We start from the raw sequence: 20,591 nt of genomic DNA, 5'->3' as shown, positions 1-20,591 counted from the left end.
TGCTCGTTAAAATTTCAAACAGAGTTTGTGACTTAGTTCTTTGCAGTACTGACTGAAAATATAATTCCTGTTCTTGTTTCTGCCGGCAGGTGTCAAAGTGACATCCTCGGTTCAAGTTCCCAAACTGTTGAAACAGGCAGGAGACAGGGTGGTGGTGCTTTATGAAAGGCCGGTTCGTCATCAGACTCCTTCTTCAGGAAGCCTGGGAACTCTTCAGGAAGGGTTCGGACAGCTAGAGGAAACAGGTTTTATTCCCCAGCCAGGAGGCTATGAAGAAGACCCAGCTCCCATCACTACGCTTTCTGACATATCCGATAACAAAGACATGGACTCAGAGTTTGAAGAATTGATTGTGGACTCTAAACCTAGCCAGACTGGTGGCCCTACCAGCAGTACTACCAGTGAGACAAAGGAAGATTTCTTACTTACAGTAAACCAAAGCCCCAAAAGGACTGTGGCCAACTTGGCTTCTAAGCCACTTGGTTCCATATCACCCATTCTCAATCGCAAGTTAAACCTGGTGGGTCTCCAGTCTCCACTAAAACCCCAACCCAAAGAATCACCAAAGCCCTCACCACATAAGACCAATAGTGATCCAGTGGAGGGTGTGCAACGCCCCACTGTTCCACCCCCACCTCCTCCCTCTCGCCCTCCATTGCCACCAAGACCTCAGATAAGGTTGACATCAGCATCCTCAGAAACCAATCTTTTGGACAGCGCTGATTCTCTTACAACTACTAATGCTACTGTTGCTCCTAATGTGACTACCACCATCAGCACTTCTGAAAAATCTCCAGAAAAAGTTCCACTCCCTGGAGGTAATGAGGATAAGGCTAGCACTGAGAAGACTTGTGTTAAGCAAGCTGAAGCAAAACAGTCCACCAAAACAGCAGAGTCAAGTGATGAAATACTAGTTCTTTCCACTGTCACTAGCAGCACTAAGGTTGATCAAGCAAAGGACAAAGCTTCAGAGAGCTCCTGCAGCACACGGGACAGTCTAGAGGACCACTCTCTGTGGGAATCCCCAGAAACCATGTTTCGGAGCCAGACAGCACGCTGGCCCAAGGCGTCTGTGGTGTTTGAGGTGGAGGGCAACCATAAGTACCTTAATGTGGCCTTGTGGTGCAAAGATCCCTTTAAGCTGGGCAGTTTGTTGTGCCTGGGACATGTCAGCCTCCAGCTAGACCATGTAGCCCTAGAATGTATGACCACATCTTCAGCAGAGTACCAGAGTACCTTTAGGTTGGGGCCTCCGGAGCCTAGAGCTAACGTTAGCCGCACTGCACTACGTAGTCTCAGCACACACAAGGGCTTTAATGAGAAGCTGTGTTATGGAGATGTTACTTTGAACTTCTGTTATTTAGCTGAGGGTGAATTTGAGTATCCAGGGGGACTGTCAGAAAGGGAGCGAGAGGGGAGCCTTCACGATGAGGATATAAGGGAGAGAGAGAGGGAGCCTATTCCCTCAGCACCCCGCGATGACTTGGCCTACGGCACCATCCAGTTGGTAGAAGTTCGCCACAACTTCCAGGACACCCAGTTCCAGAACCCCACCTGGTGTGAATACTGCAAGAAAAAGGTTTGGACCAAGGCCGCCTCCCAGTGTATGATCTGTACCTACGTTTGCCACAAGAAGTGCCAGGAAAAGTGCCTCGCTGAAAATCCTTTCTGTGTGGCAGCAACTGAACGTCGTGGAGCTGACCCTGAAGCCAAATCCACCATAAACCGGGCTACAACTGGCCTAACGCGCCATATCATCAATACCAGCTCTCGCCTGCTTAATCTTCGCCAGGTGCCCAAAACTCGGCTTGTTGAGCAGGTGACTGATGTGGTGCCTGGAGTGGTGGAGCCCTCACCCAAACATACCCCCAACACATCTGACAATGAGAGCAGTGATACTGAGACCTACACTAGTGGTGCAAGCCCTTCAAAGCAGCCCTCTGGCAGCGGTGGCAGCAGTAAACTTGTTCGTAAGGAGGGTGGGTTGGATGACAGTGTGTTCATTGCTGTGAAGGAGATAGGCCGTGACCTCTACCGTGGGCTACCCACAGATGAACGTTCCCAAAAGCTGGAGTTGATGCTTGACAAGCTGCAGCAGGAAATTGATCAGGAGCTGGAGCACAATAATGCCCTCTTGCTGGAGGAGAGGGAGGCCACAGATGCACGCCGCAAAGCCCTCATCAGCACTGCCCTGGCCAAGTCTGGGGAGAGACTCCAGGCCCTCACCCTGCTCATGATCCACTACCGGGCAGGCATTGAAGACCTAGAGTCAGTGGAGAGCATTTCTCCTTCAGACCAGCAAGGCTTTAAAGGCAAAGGAGAAGGCCTGGAGGAAGAAGCCCTGATAGGGACAGATGTCTATGACAGTGACATATGCAGCCCTGTGGAGGTTCAGCTACTGGACGACATTACAGAGGAGCAGATCTGTGTGGAGGCGCTCCACTAAATAAGACCTGAAAAAAGATGAGGACCATGTGCTTTGGACTTGTGCCTCCCTGCAAAAATTCTGTGTGTTTTCTGATTTGGAGATTGGGGGAAATCATAAGTCCATTTTAATTATCATTGATGTTGGGCTCTAGTGTATGATTCACACGTTGTTTCTTTTCATGTAAAATGAAAGGATTGTTTAAGGATTTTCGTCCCCAAGGATTTATGGTGAACCTGTTATTGATTTGCTCAGTGCAATGCTGTTTCTATGCTCTAGGTTTTTAAAGGGAAGTTTGAAAGCTACTCCATTATCTGCCCTCAGCAGTGCTTCATGTTTAATCCTCCAGTTTAATTTTTCTTTGACATCAAAATATCACTCTAAGCTTCAATTCAGGTTGCTTTGCTGTTTTGCTGTCTGTAACCGCTTTCACATTAGGACTTCTGTACACATTACTTTGGTCTAATGGTCTGAATCATCTTAATTTTGGAAAAGGAAAATAGTTGTTTCATATTTGTTTGCTATGAAGGTGACAAAGGCAGGCTTAGGCATTCACAGCGATGGAAGGATTCATTTGTCTGAAGACCCTGCAAGCAGTCACACGTCTTGTTTTGTGCACTTTTTACTGTAACATTTTGGATTTTAGAAGTGACTTTCCCTGCTCAAAATGCTCTAGGGGATTTCAGCAGCTGCTTCATCTTCAGTGATATATATATATATATAATTTGCTTCGTTTGTTAGGTTTATCAGTTAGTTGGCTTTCTTTGGTTAGTATAAATATGTTTGATTATGTAACCGTTTTTAAATCCACGGGATGGTGTCAGATGTGTTTATCTGGGGTGGAAATCTTAGATCAGTTCCTATTTGGTAGTTTATTATCATTATTAGCAGTATGCATATTTTTGTCTTGCCAAGTCATGTTTTGTTCAGAGCACGGCTTCTAAAACCCAACTACGGCACATTGTTTAAGAATACTAACTACCATGGGTGTACTGTGAGAAAGGCACAGTTAACTTTTGATTGATCTCTGAGTGAATGGATGGAGTGTCATGGTTTTAAAAATTGGTTTCGTAAGTATGCATGTGAATCTCCGTTCTTTAAGGAGTGATGTGAAGTAGTGCAGATCATTTGCCTTCAGGAGTTGTTTTCATACCCAAATGAATGTATGTTCCTTTTCTGTGTTGTGTACATGCAGCTGTTTGGCACCGCCTCCCCCGTCGCCTTTCCTGAAAGTCGCCTATTACAGAGATTCTGACATAACCAGCTACAGCTTCCAAAACGCTACGCTGTCAGTCTGACTTTTACACTCGTAGGCAGCCATTGGAAAATAAGAATATTGAACTTTTTTGTATCAAGAGGAAAAATCTACCCTTCACACCGTAAAGGTTTTAAATCTACATTGATGGTGATGGGAGTTTCTTCCTTTATGTTCATGGTTGTTTTGCCATTCACTGCCAGAGCACACGTTTCGAGCAGAGGCTCATGATAGATACTCAGTGAGATTAAATTTGACAACTTTCTAAAAAATATCATCTGCTTTCAGGAGGTGCTGGTATCAGTTTGTCAGAACTGTACAGGGTTCAAGTTTGATTTTAAAACGCCAGAAAACAGACATGTAAAAACACAATGCAGGAATTCTAGTTGGAGTAAATGATGTATTATTTTGATGGCTCTTCAGAAGATACAGTACTGCACAGTGGTTAATATTACACAGAAATTAGTAAATATGATGCCAGAATATTATGTATTTTAGAGAGTAATCCACCAGAGATGTGCATTGTAACTATTTGTCAAACACCAGTGATGCTACACTGTGTTGTGGCAAAAGTTGAGACGGTTTCAACTTTTTTTCCCCCCCCTGACAGCTGTGTGTTAGCACCGCTGTTGTGCCTCCAGAGTGGCCTCATTTCAATTTATTAGGAGGCAGCACTTTCTTAGCCTGCCCTGAGGTCTGTTTAAACACCTTTAGACTATGTCCATGCTAATTCTGTTTTAAACGCCAAAAATAATGTTTGTAGAGACAAGTCTTGCAGCACCTTCTCAGAAATGATCTCCGTCCACACTCGCATGCCTGACGAGGTGTGTCACATGACCATTCGCGTACACTGAGCCATGCGGGTGCCGGTGTACTGAAATTAAGATGTTTTCTTAAATGTGTTGCAGTTTCTAGCAGAGAAAACAAAGTCGGCAATGATTGTCGTTCGTTGTCAGTGTAGAATTAGACCCTGGTATTCTGGGCATGTCTTTCTTCTGGTCACATGATGGCTGAAGAATCACTTCTGCCTGTCTAGAGAAAAACACACCTCCGCCATTTTGAGACTAAAACAGTGAGTCAGACGATCTCACCATTAAGCCCAGTTTACATAGTGAACCGGTGTGCAGCGGAGGAACAGCGTCATTTTTGCCTTAATAATTCTTCTCTACTTTTTTCTGCAACAACTTCAAATTTTGTGTGAACATGAAGTAATGCTTTTGAGGAAAAACTGAGTGTTCCCCTTTGTACAATTTATGGCGCTGTGACTATAAAGACACAAGGGTCTTGGAGAGTTTCGCCATTTGGAACAGGAACATGAACACTTTTGTCTTCAGACATGTTGGGTGAACTAATTTAAGCATATGGAGGCCTTTAGGTTTGGGGTTTCCAGCCTTTATAGCAATGGAGACCATATAAAACAAAAAAAAAATAAAGATTTTGTGGATTAGTCAACTCTAACCCTTCATGACTAAAATAACATAACAATACTTGATGTTTCTAACATCAAGAGGGTGAACACACACATTTAGGCCTTTTATCTGCCCTACCTGCCCTGATGAAACGGCAAAGTGCTCTCAAAATATTGCAGTCATTAGCTAGCTAGTTGCTAGCTAGATATGTTGAAGATGATGGACTGACACGTTTGTGGACTGAAGACCTTCTTCAGTTTAAGTCAGTCGGGTTTTATGAGCCTGGAACGGAGTGAAATGGCAAGATCTGATAAGTTCAACCCACCTGCAAAGGAGTTTTTGATAGCCTCAAATCTGCTGCTTAAGTCATACCAAGCGTTGCATTTAAACACCCCAAGCTAATGGAAGATTCAGCAACAACAAAAATAACAAAATGTACCAAACAGCAATCGAGGGTAGATTTTTCCTTGCAGTGCATGCAGCGTAACTCTAAAAAAGACTTAATCATGTAGACTAAGAGGAAGCAAAGGCACATTTCATGTTCTTTTCAGTGTAGTAAATATGTTGCTTATGTAGATATTGGCTCACTGGCTGCTATACTTGTCAATCTCTGTATATCCAGATTTTTTGTGCAATATTTTTGTAGGAAAAGAAGCTGATAATCAGGAATGAATCCCCATGTCTGTAATTTTTCTTCTTTTCTCTTTAAATGTGTGAAGTCTGTGTACTCATCTGTGTGGTATTGTAAACTGGGGGGGTTTTTGGGGACCAATGAGAACCTCAGAGGAGTTCAGTTCATACCATAAACATCTCTCTTGGCCTAAGAAGCACTGCTTTTGCTGCTGCTGCTGTTGTCGTTAGTGTGCTTTTCCACAGAACTCATATTCACATGCTACTTGCCCCCTCCCCCAGCCCTAGCCTTTGAAACTGCACATACACTATGACTGCCCACCACGCAGCTTTCAGGAGGTGGAAATCCTGTTTTTCTTTTTTCTTCTTTCTTCTTTTCTGTTGTGTATGTGAAGGATGTTGTACAACAATTTTCGAGAAAGGTTCATCTTATGAAGCTTTATTGTACATAACCTAAATAAACAAGATCAAATGAATTACCATCACTCTGCTTGTGGTTTGAAGAGCTCACACAGAACATCTTTAAAGGCACAATCTGAAGTCCAGATGCAAAGTCACCCCACCAGAAAAATCAAAACACAAGACTCGAACCTTCTATAACATCTAAAGTGATTGACAGATCATTTAACACTAGACAAGTCTTAAGATTATTTACACCAAAAATATACATCAACAAACAAGGAAAGCAAGCCTACATTTTTAATTAAAATAAACCAGTCCTAAGTGTTTGTAGATCAATTACTGGGCTGATTATGAACTGAGCTGTGCAACATGTACAGATTCTACAGTTTGTATGAACTTTGATGTTGGATTTTTGTCTATAATTGGGACAAAGTTGCTATGTACTGAATTAACATCATCTGAAAGACCCACATAGCTCTCAGCAGACTGACTTCTCAGTACTCTCCATTTGTTAAGGAAGACAGTGAGATGCAGTAAAGTAGCTGTCAAAAAACTGATTAGGTGAATTTATTACCTCAAACGAGCATACTACGTTTAATGGGGAAAAAAATGGTTGTTATATATTTTCTCTCTGTCAAGAAATCCCATAAAAAGACCAAAACCAACAGTGTTACTCAGTTTTAAGACTGGAAAAAAAAGACATGAGGCTGTCGTCTCAAAGCAGTTCTAATGTTAGCTGTATGTAGCTTTGAAGTCTTGGCATGCTCCCCCTGCACTCTATACAGCGTACAACAGATTACATTATGCCTAAGCTAAACAAAGTTTTTCTTCTTAGGAACAAACAAAAATTCATACTCTAGAAGAACTATGTTAAATATACAGGCCCCAAAGTAAGACTCAGTGGCATTACAGTAAAGTATGATAATCATCCAAACCATACTGCTACGATCACGTAAGAGTTCATATAGAAGAAAAAGTGATTACTGTGAATTGGCTAGGGTCTCTGTGGTATTTTAAAGTGAAAGGTAGAGCAAAAACACTCAGCAAAGAGTAGCTGAAACAAATGGTCTCTGAAGAGTGGCATCAATAACAATCAACAACAAATGTGGACTTATGAAGTACTGAAAAGAAAAAAAAAAAGAACAATTTGAACCTCAATATGAACAGGTGTATATGCATTGAGGTCCTACTGTGGGGCTATATTTTAACATAGTAAACCTAAAACTAGTATCAAAAGGCAAATAACCTACTGTTAAAGTCAGATGTAACACTGTAAGGTGATACAAGTAGCATCATTTAATGTGAACAGGAAGTACTCACTTTCGCTGTATGCTATGTCCTATAAATGTAATGTCATGCACTCGCTTGCAGTGGAACTGATTTGAAGTTGAGAGTTGCAGCATAAGGTTTACCACTTGGACCAAGAACCTTCTAAAAACAGACAAAAAATGGACAACCAAATGGCTCAGAAATTCTAGAGAGAAGTTGATGCTTTTTTGAATGGAGTGAACTGGAGGTTTTTGTTGTTTGTTTCATAGCTAGCCCCTTGGTGACACTGAGGTCCTTTTGTATTCGGTAGTGGCCATCTGGTACATACACGACCATTGAAAAGTTTGGGGTCACCCAGGCAATTTCATGTTTTCCATGAAAACCGACACTTTTATCCATGTGCTAGCATAATTTCACAGGGGTTTTCTAATCATCAATTAGCCTTTCAGCACCATTAGCTAACACAATGTAGCATTGGAACACAGGAGTGATGGTTGCTGGAAATGTTCCTCTGTACCCCTATGTAGATTTTCTATTAAAAAAAAAGCTGTTTACAGATAGAATAATGTTTACCACATTAACAATGTCTTGACTGTATTTCTGATTCATTTAATGTTGTCTTCATTGACAAAAACTGCTTTTCTTTGGAAAAACGGACATTACTAAGTGACCCCAAACTTTTGAACGGTAGTGTATATCATTTTCAAGGCAGTACGGGGTGGAAATGCATCCACATCAGACATTTTCAGGCCTCATAATTTACAATCATCAAATGCGGCACGCTCTGGTGTTACCACATTCTGACTTGGATATGATGCCTGTCTAAAACTTTTGAACGGTGGAGTGGATATCTTTGCAAGCCTGTTCCATGATATTTAAGAATTCCACTGGTATTTGCAGCTTTTACATGACTGTCGGTAGAGCCATGCAGCAGGCGGTAGTTCATCCCTCAGTAGCATGCAGTACCACGCCCATTCCGTCCAGCCTCAGATGTGTATCTTTAAAAATAGGCCTACTACCATTTGGAGTTGTTGACAGTAAGAAAAATCTAGCATACAGCTAGAAATATCCCGGCAAACTCCACGGAGGTTACAGAGTAATTTCATGAGCTGCTAATCATTAGTATTTTCTGATCAAGTCAATACAATTTTGATTTACAGTGATGTTTACAAGTGAAAATGACACTCAGCAAAGCAGAGAATCCACAACATCACCGTCTGTCGCCAGCGATGATGCAAGGTATTTTCCCACACTGCAGTCCAATGCTATGAAAACTTCTCCTTGAAGACGATGTCCCTGTGAACGTTCTCAAAGGTGCATTGCCATGACATATTTAAGGACCGTGCATCAGTTCTTTCCTTCTAATGTTCCTTCCAAAGAAGCAACACAGTATAATCTAAAAACAAAAATGGTCAACTTTCCCTGCACTTCCATTGTTTTAAGAGCGACAACTGTCTTGGTTCTTGGTGGAGAGGAAAAGGAGGTATTGTGTGAGCATCTGCAAACTAATTGAAGCCCCGAGTTGAGATGGACAGGCTGATTACAGTGTGCCTGCTCCCACATTTCCCCATCAAGGCAACTCATTCTGCTGTCTTCCAACACGCAGCACAGGGAATCAATGTGAGGATTTCTGTGACCGTACTAAAAACGTTCCTGTTATTGTCCTGTTCACTTTAAACTGACGATAAAAATAAAAAAAAAAAAACATGTAGACTACCATCTGGTCTAAATGCTCAGCGTTTCAAATACACCAACAGGTAATGGTGCTGAAAATACGTCCGTCTCTATATTTAGCTGAAGTGTTGTCATTTCTGGAGAAAAATGTTCTTTCACATTTAATAGAGGATAAACTGCTCTCACATGTAAGAAAAAAAATCTAGCCAAACACATACATCTCAGATTCACATACTGACATGTTTGCGGTTACAGATTAAAAACAAAAAAAAGACACAAAACTAACAAAAAACATCCACTTTCAGTACAACTCAGTAGACTGATGATCAATGAAAGAAAAATATTTAGAGGTTAATGTTTGTTTCAGTACCAGTCTGAACCACTCCAGTCACTTTTACTAAAAATCCAGTTCATTCCAGTCCAGCTTTCAATAGCCCATCAGAAAAGTGTAGGAGGACATCCAAAAACACAACACATGTGACACAGCATTAGGTGTATTATGAACAAGAAATATTACAGGAATGATAAAAAAAAAATTATCTGAAGAGCAGAGCTGTTCATCAGGTAAAATGAATCTCATTGGTTGAGTTCAGTCTCAGGAAGCTGAACCAAACAAACACACTGAACTATCAAACTAGTTAGCCAAAAGAACAAAAAAAAATCATTTAGAATATTAGTATAAAAATCCATAATATCCCAATAATTTAATAATAACACTATAATTACGAAGAAGAAGAAACGTTTAAAGGTTGTTGTTGTCCAGTGTTTGGGGAACCTTCACATTTGTCTATCTAAGCGCTTGGCGTTAGGTTAGCTTTAGCCTGGAGGTTTTCTTGGAAGGTGAATGCAATCTAATCACCGAACATACACGCTGTATCCTCATGTTCATAAAGGAGCTGATACTGAGGCGCTCTGGTGGTTAAAGGCTTACAGAGTACACCATACTAGATTTTATATCACGACACGTACAGTTGTGCTCATAAGTTTATGACTGTGACTGCAAGTCTCTGATTTCAACTGAGAACCGAATTTGCACGCTATACCTCTCATTCCTTTGTTTCCTGTCTGCCTCTTATTGAAAAGTACTCGGTGTGAAGGAAAAAGTACTCTTTCTTCTTTGTAAGGTTCTCCCTTGCAGCTGTTAGCTAACGCCATGCCAAATTACCCACTAACAGGCGGACGCTGTAGGAGGAAGATTTGCCAAGACTCTCTGCACAGGTCAAGGTTAGATATCGTCGTATATTTATTTTGACGTGACTAAGCAGACTAGTTGTGTCTATATTAATCTGAAATCTAAATCTGACCCCTCTCCCAACTACAATATAAACGATCAGAGAGAATCCACAGAACTGAAGCTGGCATTGCTTGCATGTACTGCTGCTCTGTTGGTGTCATTTCTCCTGATATCAGTAAACCTCACTCACAACTTAAGTCACCTGAGTCTCCAGTGTGTCTCTGTCTGCCTCCTCATCCTCCCTTGACCTTGTTGAACTTCCACAACACTCAGTGAAGATCTTGACAAAATGGTGCCATAAATTGAGATAGTTATATTTTAGTTTGTACTGATGAGAAGTTTTGCAATAACTTAACGCCAAACTGCAATAAATGAATAAATTCCGGGGTTTCCTGTAAACTTACTGTATGCTGATTATCTACAACAGAAGTGAAGCACACGATGGACCCTTCATAGTTTCATCTGTTCAGTTTTATCAAAGCAGCAGCACATCGAACACGTCACTGTAGCTAATGGTGCTTTCAGGTGAGCAGTACAGGAAATGGCAGCAACCATTTTAGACACATGCAGAGCCAGAAAATTACACAACTTTGACAAATGTTCTATTACACATTTTCCACACAGTTTAATACAGGTGATAATCCAACTAAGCACAAAACCTCACTTTGTTGCTGGTTTTTAATTCACTGTATGTGCTGGGTAGCCATATTCTCTGCAGGGTAAGACCATTTTTTACCACTTTAATGCTTGATGATGCTATAAAAGAGATTCTTGAGATCTTGATGGCCTATCTTTTTGCCTTCCTTTGACAAGTTCCTTAATTTTTCCTCCTCCTTAAATCTGCAATTACTTTTATGAGCAGTTTGGTTTCTAATATTATCCTGTAGCTGGTGATCACAAGTTTAATCTCCAGTCTTTCTTCAAAAGGCTATCTTTCAGATTTGTGCTGTAGAGGCTAATCCACTTCCTTCATGGCGACCACCATTGCTTTCTTCTTAAATTAAGATCGACCTTTTTACAGATACAAGCGAATGATGACAACAGTATTTGCAAATAGCCAATTAAACTGGAGCGGACCAAAGTGTTCAGACTCGTCTGCCATCTGCTTTCTCTGCTAAAGGCTCTGAGCATGTTGGAACGTTCAGGCAGACTTTGCGAGTGTGGGACTTTTGAATAAAGTCAGACCACTGCTACCACTGAAAGACGTGTACAGTTTTCAAGATATACATGCAACAGGATCACAAATAAATAGCAGCTGATTGTAAAAGACACCTCAAAACAGAAGAACCAGCAGCACTCGGCACCCTTTTACTGTCCACCTGACAGCCAAGTAAGCACATCACTGTCCAGTCATTCAGGAGTGTTTTAGTACTTTTGTACAACAACTGCAACATCGTGCACACTTAAGGCATGACAAGCTCTTTTATCCAGAAAAGATGATGATTGACATGCTGACTTTTTAAAAACTTTCCTGTGTCTACCTATTGGTGGCTTGAACAGACGACCTGAGAAGATTGCTGTCATTTACAGCCATGGCCATAAGTTTGGACACAGCATGACTTACTATGTCTGTTTTGATGTCTATTACAGAACATAACTAATATTTTTTGACAGCACCAGTTTAATTAGTCAACAAATCAACAAGGGATATAATATTATCAATAAATTCCAACAATTGGAACAACTTTGTTCCCAAAACATAATATTAGAAGAAAATAACAAAAAAAATGCAGTACTTTCACAACCGAATTTGGTAAGAATAACAAAATGACACCAAACTCTTTTGATGTTTCTTTTAAATATGAAACTTAATATAGTTCTCAGGAGTTGTGTACTGTATTGTAAGTGACAATTTTGTGGTATTTTCTAAGATTCACAAGCGTCATGGTACTTGTGTCCAAACTTATGGCCATGGCTGTATTTCCCTAAATCCTGTGTAAGAACTAGACTGAAGGATCTCCTTTGAAAAACAAAAAGAAACAGGTAGCGTGAGCTGTGTTGAATTAATCTGAGGCCGGGGGAAAAAGGGAATCTCCCTGAGTCCTGAGCAATGATGAAGGACAAGATTTCAGAAATTGACAATGCCATTAAGAGAGTATAAGCATTCCTTTCAGTGTGGAACTCATTGAACATGTTGGCTAATTGGTTTCGGTCTCAACTTTAATAAAAATATAGAGTATCAGGTCAGTGTCGTCTGATAGGGCAGATCTAATGCATAAAATTAAATCATTGCTGTACAAATGGTCATGATGTGATCGTCTATGAAACGACCCTTGTTCTCATTGGTTCAGTGGGACATTTAAAATGACCACACAGAAATGAAATACTAGTTCTCAGTGTTCCATTCAAATCCCAAAAATACTTTGAAAAGTTTTTCCACTCCTTTAATGAAAACTTTTTATATCTACACTACCAGTCAAAAGTTTGGACACACCTTCTCATTTAATGGTTTTTATTTATTTGTATTATTTTCTACATTGTATAGTAACGCCAAAGATTAACACTTTTCTGTTGCCAACATAATTCCATATGTGTTCTTTTATAGTTTTGAAGTCTTCAGTTTTAATCTACAATGTGGAAAAACCGTTGAATGAGAAGGCGTGTCCAAACTTTTGATTGGTAGTGTACAGTCCCAATTTTTAGGAAGAATTTGTGAATGTCATACTATAGAATATAAACATGGAGAGCTCAACATTATGGGAGACTTTGATTAGAAGATCGCTAACTCTTCTCAGCCATCGTTTGTTAAATGTGTAGAACCAGCTGTTGGTTAGCTTATCAGTGAGCTTAATGTGTCACATTTGTACAGAGCCAGACTAACTGTTCAACGACTTCCAGTCTTTATGTTCAGCTACGCTAACCAGCTACTGGTGTGAGCTTCATATTTTACATAGTGATGTGGGAGGAGTATAAATCCGATCTTCTGGCAAAAAGTGTATTTACCAGAATGCATACTGGTGGGACTGTAAGTGGACTGTGTATGTTAACACTGTAGATACTGACCACGCCACAGAAGAAGCCCAGATGTAAGTATCAATGCTGATGATGTCTCAGGGCAGAAACACAAGGAGCGTCACCAGGAATGACTCCTCCCTTCCTCCCCCACCCAGCCGCCGCCGGCTACATCCATCCAGCTGCCAGTCAAAATGCTGTTGTTTCAAATACTGTTGCTATTTTGGCTCACAACACAAATCAGAGGAGAAACTGCATGTGATCAGCATTCTGATTAGTAACCGGCAAATTCAGCCTGCACAACTTTCATGCTTCTCTCACGGGATTTAAAATTAAAGTTATTCCTTTGCTATGAGAGTGGCTGGAATTTGGATCTCTTACTATTGAGTCGGTAGCTTGCATGTCAAATTGAGAAATGTATGTTGTAAACCGGTCTGTATTTTGTAAAAAATAAAAAATTTTAAAAATCAGTTTTTAGGAGCATAACAAATTCACACGGGGCTGTTGCTCTTGGTGTGCAGGAGCTTTCGACTGTGTTCCACATAAAGATTTTGAATGTACAGAAAGCAGTGCAACAGCAGTTTTCTGGTCCATCAAAGCACAGCAGCATTTAAAACTGCAACATTTTGGAGCAAAATCGGTTCATTTCAATAGAGGGCAAATGAAATCAGTATGAAACTGTCACTTCAAGTCTAATTCTGGTGAATTTTGACTCACAAGCTTGCCTCATTGACCGCTGGCAAACTGCTTTAGCAGCCCTGAGGAAATGGAGAGCAGAGGAGTCCAACACAGAGGAAGTTATTCTATTAGCTGGGGCGTTTTATCTACCTTTATAAAGTCCTGCTGTTACAAAACAAAAGAGACAAGGTTCTCAGGTAGCATCCAAAACATAATGCTGCTTAGACATGGTGAGTTGTGATCTTGAAGCAGCGATACTTACATAGCTGGTGGAGACCTACAGGAAAGATGAAGGAAGTGGGAATGCTTGTGTGGACGTTTTCAGTTTATTTAAATCTGCTGCTTCCAAACCTGTGCTTGATAATACTGAGTCCATGCTGCTATAGTAAACTGTGTGTGTGTAATACAGAGGGATACAATTTGATACTGTTCATAGAGACAGGACATTATTATTATTTTTTTTTATCTATTTCTCAACAGCAGTGTCCACGGGAAATGCTTTACACGGTCTTTCTTTTTTGAAGTTGCCAAGATGCAAAAAATCTATAGTTTCTATTCATGTTAGGACGACATCATGTATGTAAATTCTGATCTAGAATACTCTTCATTTTCTTCAGCAGCTCAGATGTATTGATTTCTCTGTGCAGTTCAGCCACAACTACTGGACTGGAGAAGCCCCTGGTTTGGACCAATGCAGACAGAATGATCCTGGATTTTAACAAACTCCAGTTTCTAAACATGCCACACAGTTACCCATTATAATACCAACTTGCACTTCAAATTCTGCGAATAATACTCTGGACAGTATTGTTGAGATACAATAGATAACACTAAATGGCCAACACATGGATTAAGACACATCTGTATTCAAAACAAACCGACAAGGTGTACTCAATGCTCAGCACCCTCCTACTCTATCGCTCTACTGAATAAGGCTGTTGGCTAAAAAAATATCTCTTACACAAAGCACTTGCAACCACAGATCAAGAACAAACTTTGGTTTTGCTCCAGAACAACTGCTAAGAGGACACTGAATAGTGAGGACTGAATGCAGGACATTCACATAGAAAGATCTTGGCTGTTTTGCTGTTTTCTTCTGTGTTCCTTCTTTTTTTTTTTTTTCTACAACAAAATAGATCCTCTGAAGGGCGGGTGTCCTGTTAATCATAATCATCATACTCTGGATCCATGTTTTCACCCTGGTAGTACGTCCCCTGTGTGGAGTAGGATCTTGTCTTCATTGAACAGTTGGTGTCCATCAAAATTGCCTGAAAAGACATTTGTTGAAAAGGGTTGTTTCTGCTGCAGCTCATTTTAAAGAATAAAACAGGACTTAGATTCTCTGTCTCTCAGCAGTTGCATGCTGTTAACACAGACAAGCAAAACATGATAATAGAAGGTTTGCTTGCTACACTCTGCCCTTTATATATATAAAAAAGAGTTTACACATTTTAAATTTTACTGGAATTATCTCATTTTTCTAGAAAAACACATGCAGTTAGAGTCATAATAAGATCTTTAAATGTATAAAACCAGTTTTCAAAATCTGACCAAATGGTACAACAAAGTTCTTTGTCTAACTACGTGTCCAAAGAAATGTTTCAATTTAATGCAGAACTCAGAAATGATGAAACTTTTACTGGTAAAAACAGGCAACATCCCACTCTGACTTTACTCTACAGGGTGTCCGTAAAGTTTGGATGTAATCTCACTGACTAGAATTTCTTTTGCCTCCATAGATTATTATTATGGCTATTATATTAAATATATATTTGATTAATTATCAGATAAATATTAAATTCAATATATTTTTTAACAACTATTGAATAAATGTTATTAAAAATTGATTTTCTTGAATATATGTATTTTTGCCTATGTACCCAGACTTTAGGGACGTCCTGTAGTAATGCAAATTCAACTTTGGTGTCTCCTGGGAGCTGATCCCAGCCTGTTTATTCCAAATTTAAAACTGTATAGTACGTCATGTAGTGTGTTAAATCTGACCAATACCCAGTCAGCCTTATAAAGTCAAAATTGGGCTGATAACATTCTCAAAGATTAGAATACCTGCAGTGAAAACAAATCAAAAAGCAGTTTAAAAAAAAGCAAACAGTACTGGTGTGAGAGATGAATGGACAGAAGGCAAGTGGGATTATACATGCTATGAAGGACAGCAGGTGCAGCATGGAGATGGACAGAGGAACATGGAGGCAGGACGGGTGGAGCTGCAGGAGTTCACCCACAAACATGCAGGGTGGAGATGTGCTCGCATCCATTGATGTCCAATGAAATGTCCAAAGAAAAACAAAATCAAAAGGTAATCGATGACAAAATATGATAATTAGTCAGTGGCATTCTATGAGTTTTCTGCATGTTATTTATACAGATATAAACTGTTTTGCTTTGCTGTTGAGATTCCGCTGTCATTTCCTCATGATTTATATCATTTATATTAGTGCAGTTGATATGTCAGTATGCTTTAATTTAGTTGTTTTTCACTTCAGAATGAGAGATAAATGAATTTAGCTCAATAATAAGTGTTGAAATGAGTGCAGAAACATCAACTTTCTTAAGACTGGTTATGCTTGTTTGGCCACAGTGCCAAAGGTGCAAAATAAATACTAGCTTGAAACAGCAAACCTAGATTTAATTTTGCTGATATAAGACATTCCTAAATGTTATAAAGAGATTAGACATTCTGGTTAGCCCTTCAATGTCTCATGCTTTATGTCAGTCTGTCACAGGATCTGTGATTATATATAATATGCTAATAGTTTGTGCACAGCTTTGCGCTGTGAGTAAGTACATAATGGGTGGACAGAAGTGTAAAGCTTTGTCATGGATCTGCTGTTTGTCACACACAGTTTGAGTGTGTCACACTATATGGAACTACATGTGAAAGACACAAAAAATAACGTTGGGAGGCTTGGAGGACATGGCTGCACAGTAGCTCAGTAGCACTTTTGATTTGCAGCTGGAAGATCCCCAGTTCGCGTCCCTGCCAGGATCTTTCTGCATGGAGTTTGCACGTTTCTAAACTCTAAATTGTCCGTAGGTGTGAATGTGAGTGTGAGTGTTTGTCTCTATGTGTAGCCCTGTGATAGACTGGTGACCTGTCCAGAGTGTCCCCTGCCTTCACCTTAAGTCAGCTGGAATAAACTCCATCCCCCTGTGACCCTAATGAGGATTAAGCGGTGTAGAGATGATGGATCAGTGGAGGACGACAATCCAAAACCTACAGCCTTGCAATATATTTGTTGACCTTGCCTTCCAGGACTTCCATATTCCTGTGTGTTTATGTAGGATCTGATTGACTGTATTTATGTGTGTTTTGAATCTTACAATTTTCTCTTCTTGTCCTGGTGGATTCCTGAGGAAGAGACAGAGAGGAGCAAAGAAAATATCCACTACTCCAATGATGGTCATCAGCCAGGGGAAGCCGATACTCTCAGCTACGGAACCGCCGATAGATGGACCTGCATCAGGAGAAGACGGACCACACACTGGTTCAGGTGTCTATTTGGCTGAATGCAGCACTTTGCATTGAACTTCACTGCTGACAAGATGATATATTAATAACAATGGGGTAATATTGGGGTAAAATATTGGTGATAAGACATTAATCAAATAATAATTTGGGAACACTGACAAAATGGCCCTAATGACCGCCTCTGTTTTGCATTCGTTTCGAATATACTACAAAAAATTTAATTCGAATCGATAAAATCTGTTTTATATCTTGTGAGAAAAACAGCACGCCTTGGTCTCCTTTGGTCTTCAAGTCAAAGCTTTGATGTGTGGATTCATAAAAATACCACCTGGGTCCTACACCTGCAGAGATGCCATTCCTTCCAACCATGCGTCTCCTCCGCCCACATTCCCTCATCCTCTCCTCTCTGTTTGTGCCAGGCCTGTTGCTGCAGGCTCCAGATAGTGCTCTGCCCTTCCCCTGCCCTTTCTGTTTTGACTGGGTGTGCTTGGCACAAAGGCTACGGCGGCAGGTGTGGCAAATCAGCAATCAGTATCACCAGAAGCACGAGCAGCTGGAATCGAGCCAATCAGAATCACCTCTGCTGCAATAAAGACTCCATTCACCACTGGACTGGGAATGACCCTTATCTGGATGGCTGTGTGCTCATGCACCACCTATCCCTCATCTTCCTGGATCCTCTAGTTACTGACAATCCACCACTACTCCAAATTCCACCAGCTGACCACCACCTCACTCCCTCCAGCCCTTCTGGAAATCTCTCACCTGACCTACCCCCACACAACCTCCTTCCCTCTGGCTCTCACACCCAGCCTGTTGTCACAGTCTGCAGTCAGCATGTTCATCTCCAGCTGCACACCAGTCCACTCCGCTGCCCCCAGGTCGTACCACCTCAGCGTGAAGGCCCCCTGGTTGTCCTGGTTCCTTTCCCTCAGTCCTATCAGCTAAGTCCCAGACCTGGCATTCCAGACTAGTATAGCGTTGTGTTCTTTGATATCTGTATTCTTAGAATTTGGTATCACTGCAGTCTCGGGTTAGTATTTCCTCGAAGTCTTGTACTCTTTGTCGATTGAGTGTAGACGCTCTTCCGTACTATTATCTTGTTTATTCTTAGGTTTGTATAGTTCCATTTCATAAAGTCTAGTTTTTCCCAGTTGGTTTCTAGTGAGTGTAATCGCTCTTCTGCATTAGTTGCCCCTGTTTGAAGTAATTCCTAGAATCTGAATTCTTGTCGTAGTGAGTGTTTGCACTCTTCTGTTGTTGTTCTCGCTCAGTAGAGTTCTATATTTAACTTGCCTGCCTAGGTTGTACCTACAGTGGGTTACTTTGTTCCTGCATTCTGTTTTTTTCCCCGCCAGCCCGCTAGGTAGTTTAGGAATCTGTTTAGCGAACCCTTTCCAGTTGTAGTTTACCAGTAAACATTGTAGTCCTGAGTTCTTGTATTCTGTTTCTGTAAAAAATAAGTCTTTATATTACTATACTGGTATCTATCTCTTTTCCTGCACTTGAGCCTCTTGAAAACATAACAGTTTGGCTGTCAGCTAAATTCACCTCGCTGTGTTGGTTTTTGCAATTCACATTTGTTTGTAACGCTGTGTGTGTGCATGTGTTTAATATCAATCTTGTTGGCTTTTCTAGCTTGGCTGTACCAAGTTCTGATTGGTCCTGCCTCACTTTATCATCAGCTTTAGTTAAATTCAGTCTCTGATCCACTCTGTGACGGTCCACCCAAAGTCTTTGTTTGTGGTTTAGAGATGCTACTTGTCCTCTGAGACACTACGTTGACAGCCTTATATTGACAGGAATTTAGCTCACTGATGTCCTGTGTTCTTTATTAAACTCTGTAGCTGTGATGAAGCTGCCTTCTCTCAGTGGAAAAGGGTCTATTTAATGACCTTCAGATGATGTGCTCCCTGTCTGCCTGATCCTGGTGCTTTGGATAAAACTCATTCATATTTTTGAAACGCGTTTCAAAGCTCCCTTAAAACTTCAGTCTTGCCATGAGTTGATGATGGCGTGTATCCCATAGGGGTAACTGACTGCTTAACAGCTATGCAGCACATGCTTCAATGGAAGGCTCCAACTCAAAGAAATCTGACCTTTTTCTATAAAAAGTTAACATGGTCAGTGCTAGTATTTTGATTGCTGACCAACATATAACATAACTTCTATTTTAATATATAAATCCACCTTTTCTAATGAAATAAAATGACATTTTTTTGATGTGGTTGTAGATTAACTATACTTAAAAAAAACTAAAGCAACAACCAGAGATCTATTATGTGCATCAGCCACATAATTGCTTAGGTTTTTAATTCTTAATTAGAAGTAGATATTTAGCCTAACCACCAGCCATCATTAGGCCATTTTGCACTGCAGGAAGATGGAGGTGGTTTCAGGATGGCTAAAAGCTTTGTGTGCTCCAGCCACAAGAACTGTAACTGTGGAATGTCTTTACAGTAGGGTAGGCTAACATAACAAACATCTATTCTGTGTCCTTTGTGCTTACAAGACTGGAGTTGTGTCCATTAACTAGTAATTTACATTTTTCCTTCATGCGCTCAGTTCATGTCGCAGTCAAAGCTGTTGGTTCCTGCACCACAATGGAAACAGAAAATCTGGAAAAAGCAGATTTGCTTTCTTTGCTGGTTAACCTCACTTTAGAGGTCTTACAGCATGTGGTTGAACTCTGTAGGATTTCAAGGTTTTGTGTCTTTGGTTCCTGCTTACCTAAAGCGAAGCCCATGCAGAAAGCCACATCAGCAATGGCGTACACACTTCCATAAACGGACACATGCCGCAGGTCCACCAAGTAACCCATTATTGGCATCATAGAGGAATCCACCATGCCTGTAACACACCATAACCAGTGATGGTCTTCCATGTTAGCATACTGTCAATATTTGGCAGTAAAGGTGGTAAATTTGACAAACTTACCAATAGCAAACCCAACGCCAAAATTAGGAAGAATCAGACCATAGATGTCTCTGGCAAAAGGGACCTAGAACAAAAAATATGAGTGAATTTTTGGTTTATTCCTGAGTATTACACAGAAGTATAAACAAGAGGCACTTTTTATGGTGAGAGATGCTGGGTGCTTTTTGAATTTAGCATGGAAATCAGTGGGAAGTTTGTAATGAGATTCTGAGCTCTGTATGAACAAAAGAAGATAA

General features: G+C 40.6%; 2 protein-coding genes across 3 annotated transcripts in view; one reads left to right on the top strand and one right to left on the bottom strand.

Moving 5' to 3' along the window:
• The window catches only part of pdzd8 (PDZ domain containing 8), a 64,231-nt gene extending 58,036 nt beyond the window's left edge, over positions 1-6,195 (top strand). Inside the window, exon 5 of the mRNA XM_022199135.2 lies at positions 90-6,195. Coding sequence (XP_022054827.2) covers positions 90-2,446 — 2,357 coding nt within the window. The 3' untranslated portion in view covers positions 2,447-6,195. The remainder of the gene's footprint in view (positions 1-89) is intronic.
• The window catches only part of slc18a2 (solute carrier family 18 member 2), a 42,370-nt gene continuing 27,921 nt past the window's right edge, over positions 6,143-20,591 (bottom strand). For both annotated transcript variants that reach the window (XM_051959803.1, XM_022216453.2), the window contains 4 exons: positions 20,356-20,419; positions 20,149-20,268; positions 17,271-17,404; positions 6,143-15,196 (listed from right to left, as the gene is read on the bottom strand). In XM_051959803.1, the coding sequence (XP_051815763.1) occupies positions 15,089-15,196; positions 17,271-17,404; positions 20,149-20,268; positions 20,356-20,419 (426 nt within the window). In that variant the 3' untranslated portion in view covers positions 6,143-15,088. The remainder of the gene's footprint in view (positions 15,197-17,270; positions 17,405-20,148; positions 20,269-20,355; positions 20,420-20,591) is intronic.

The sequence above is a fragment of the Acanthochromis polyacanthus genome, chromosome 15, assembly GCF_021347895.1.
Source record: "Acanthochromis polyacanthus isolate Apoly-LR-REF ecotype Palm Island chromosome 15, KAUST_Apoly_ChrSc, whole genome shotgun sequence".
In the NCBI taxonomy this organism is placed as follows: Eukaryota; Metazoa; Chordata; class Actinopteri; family Pomacentridae; genus Acanthochromis; species Acanthochromis polyacanthus.
This window is presented reverse-complemented; position numbering and strand designations above follow the sequence as displayed.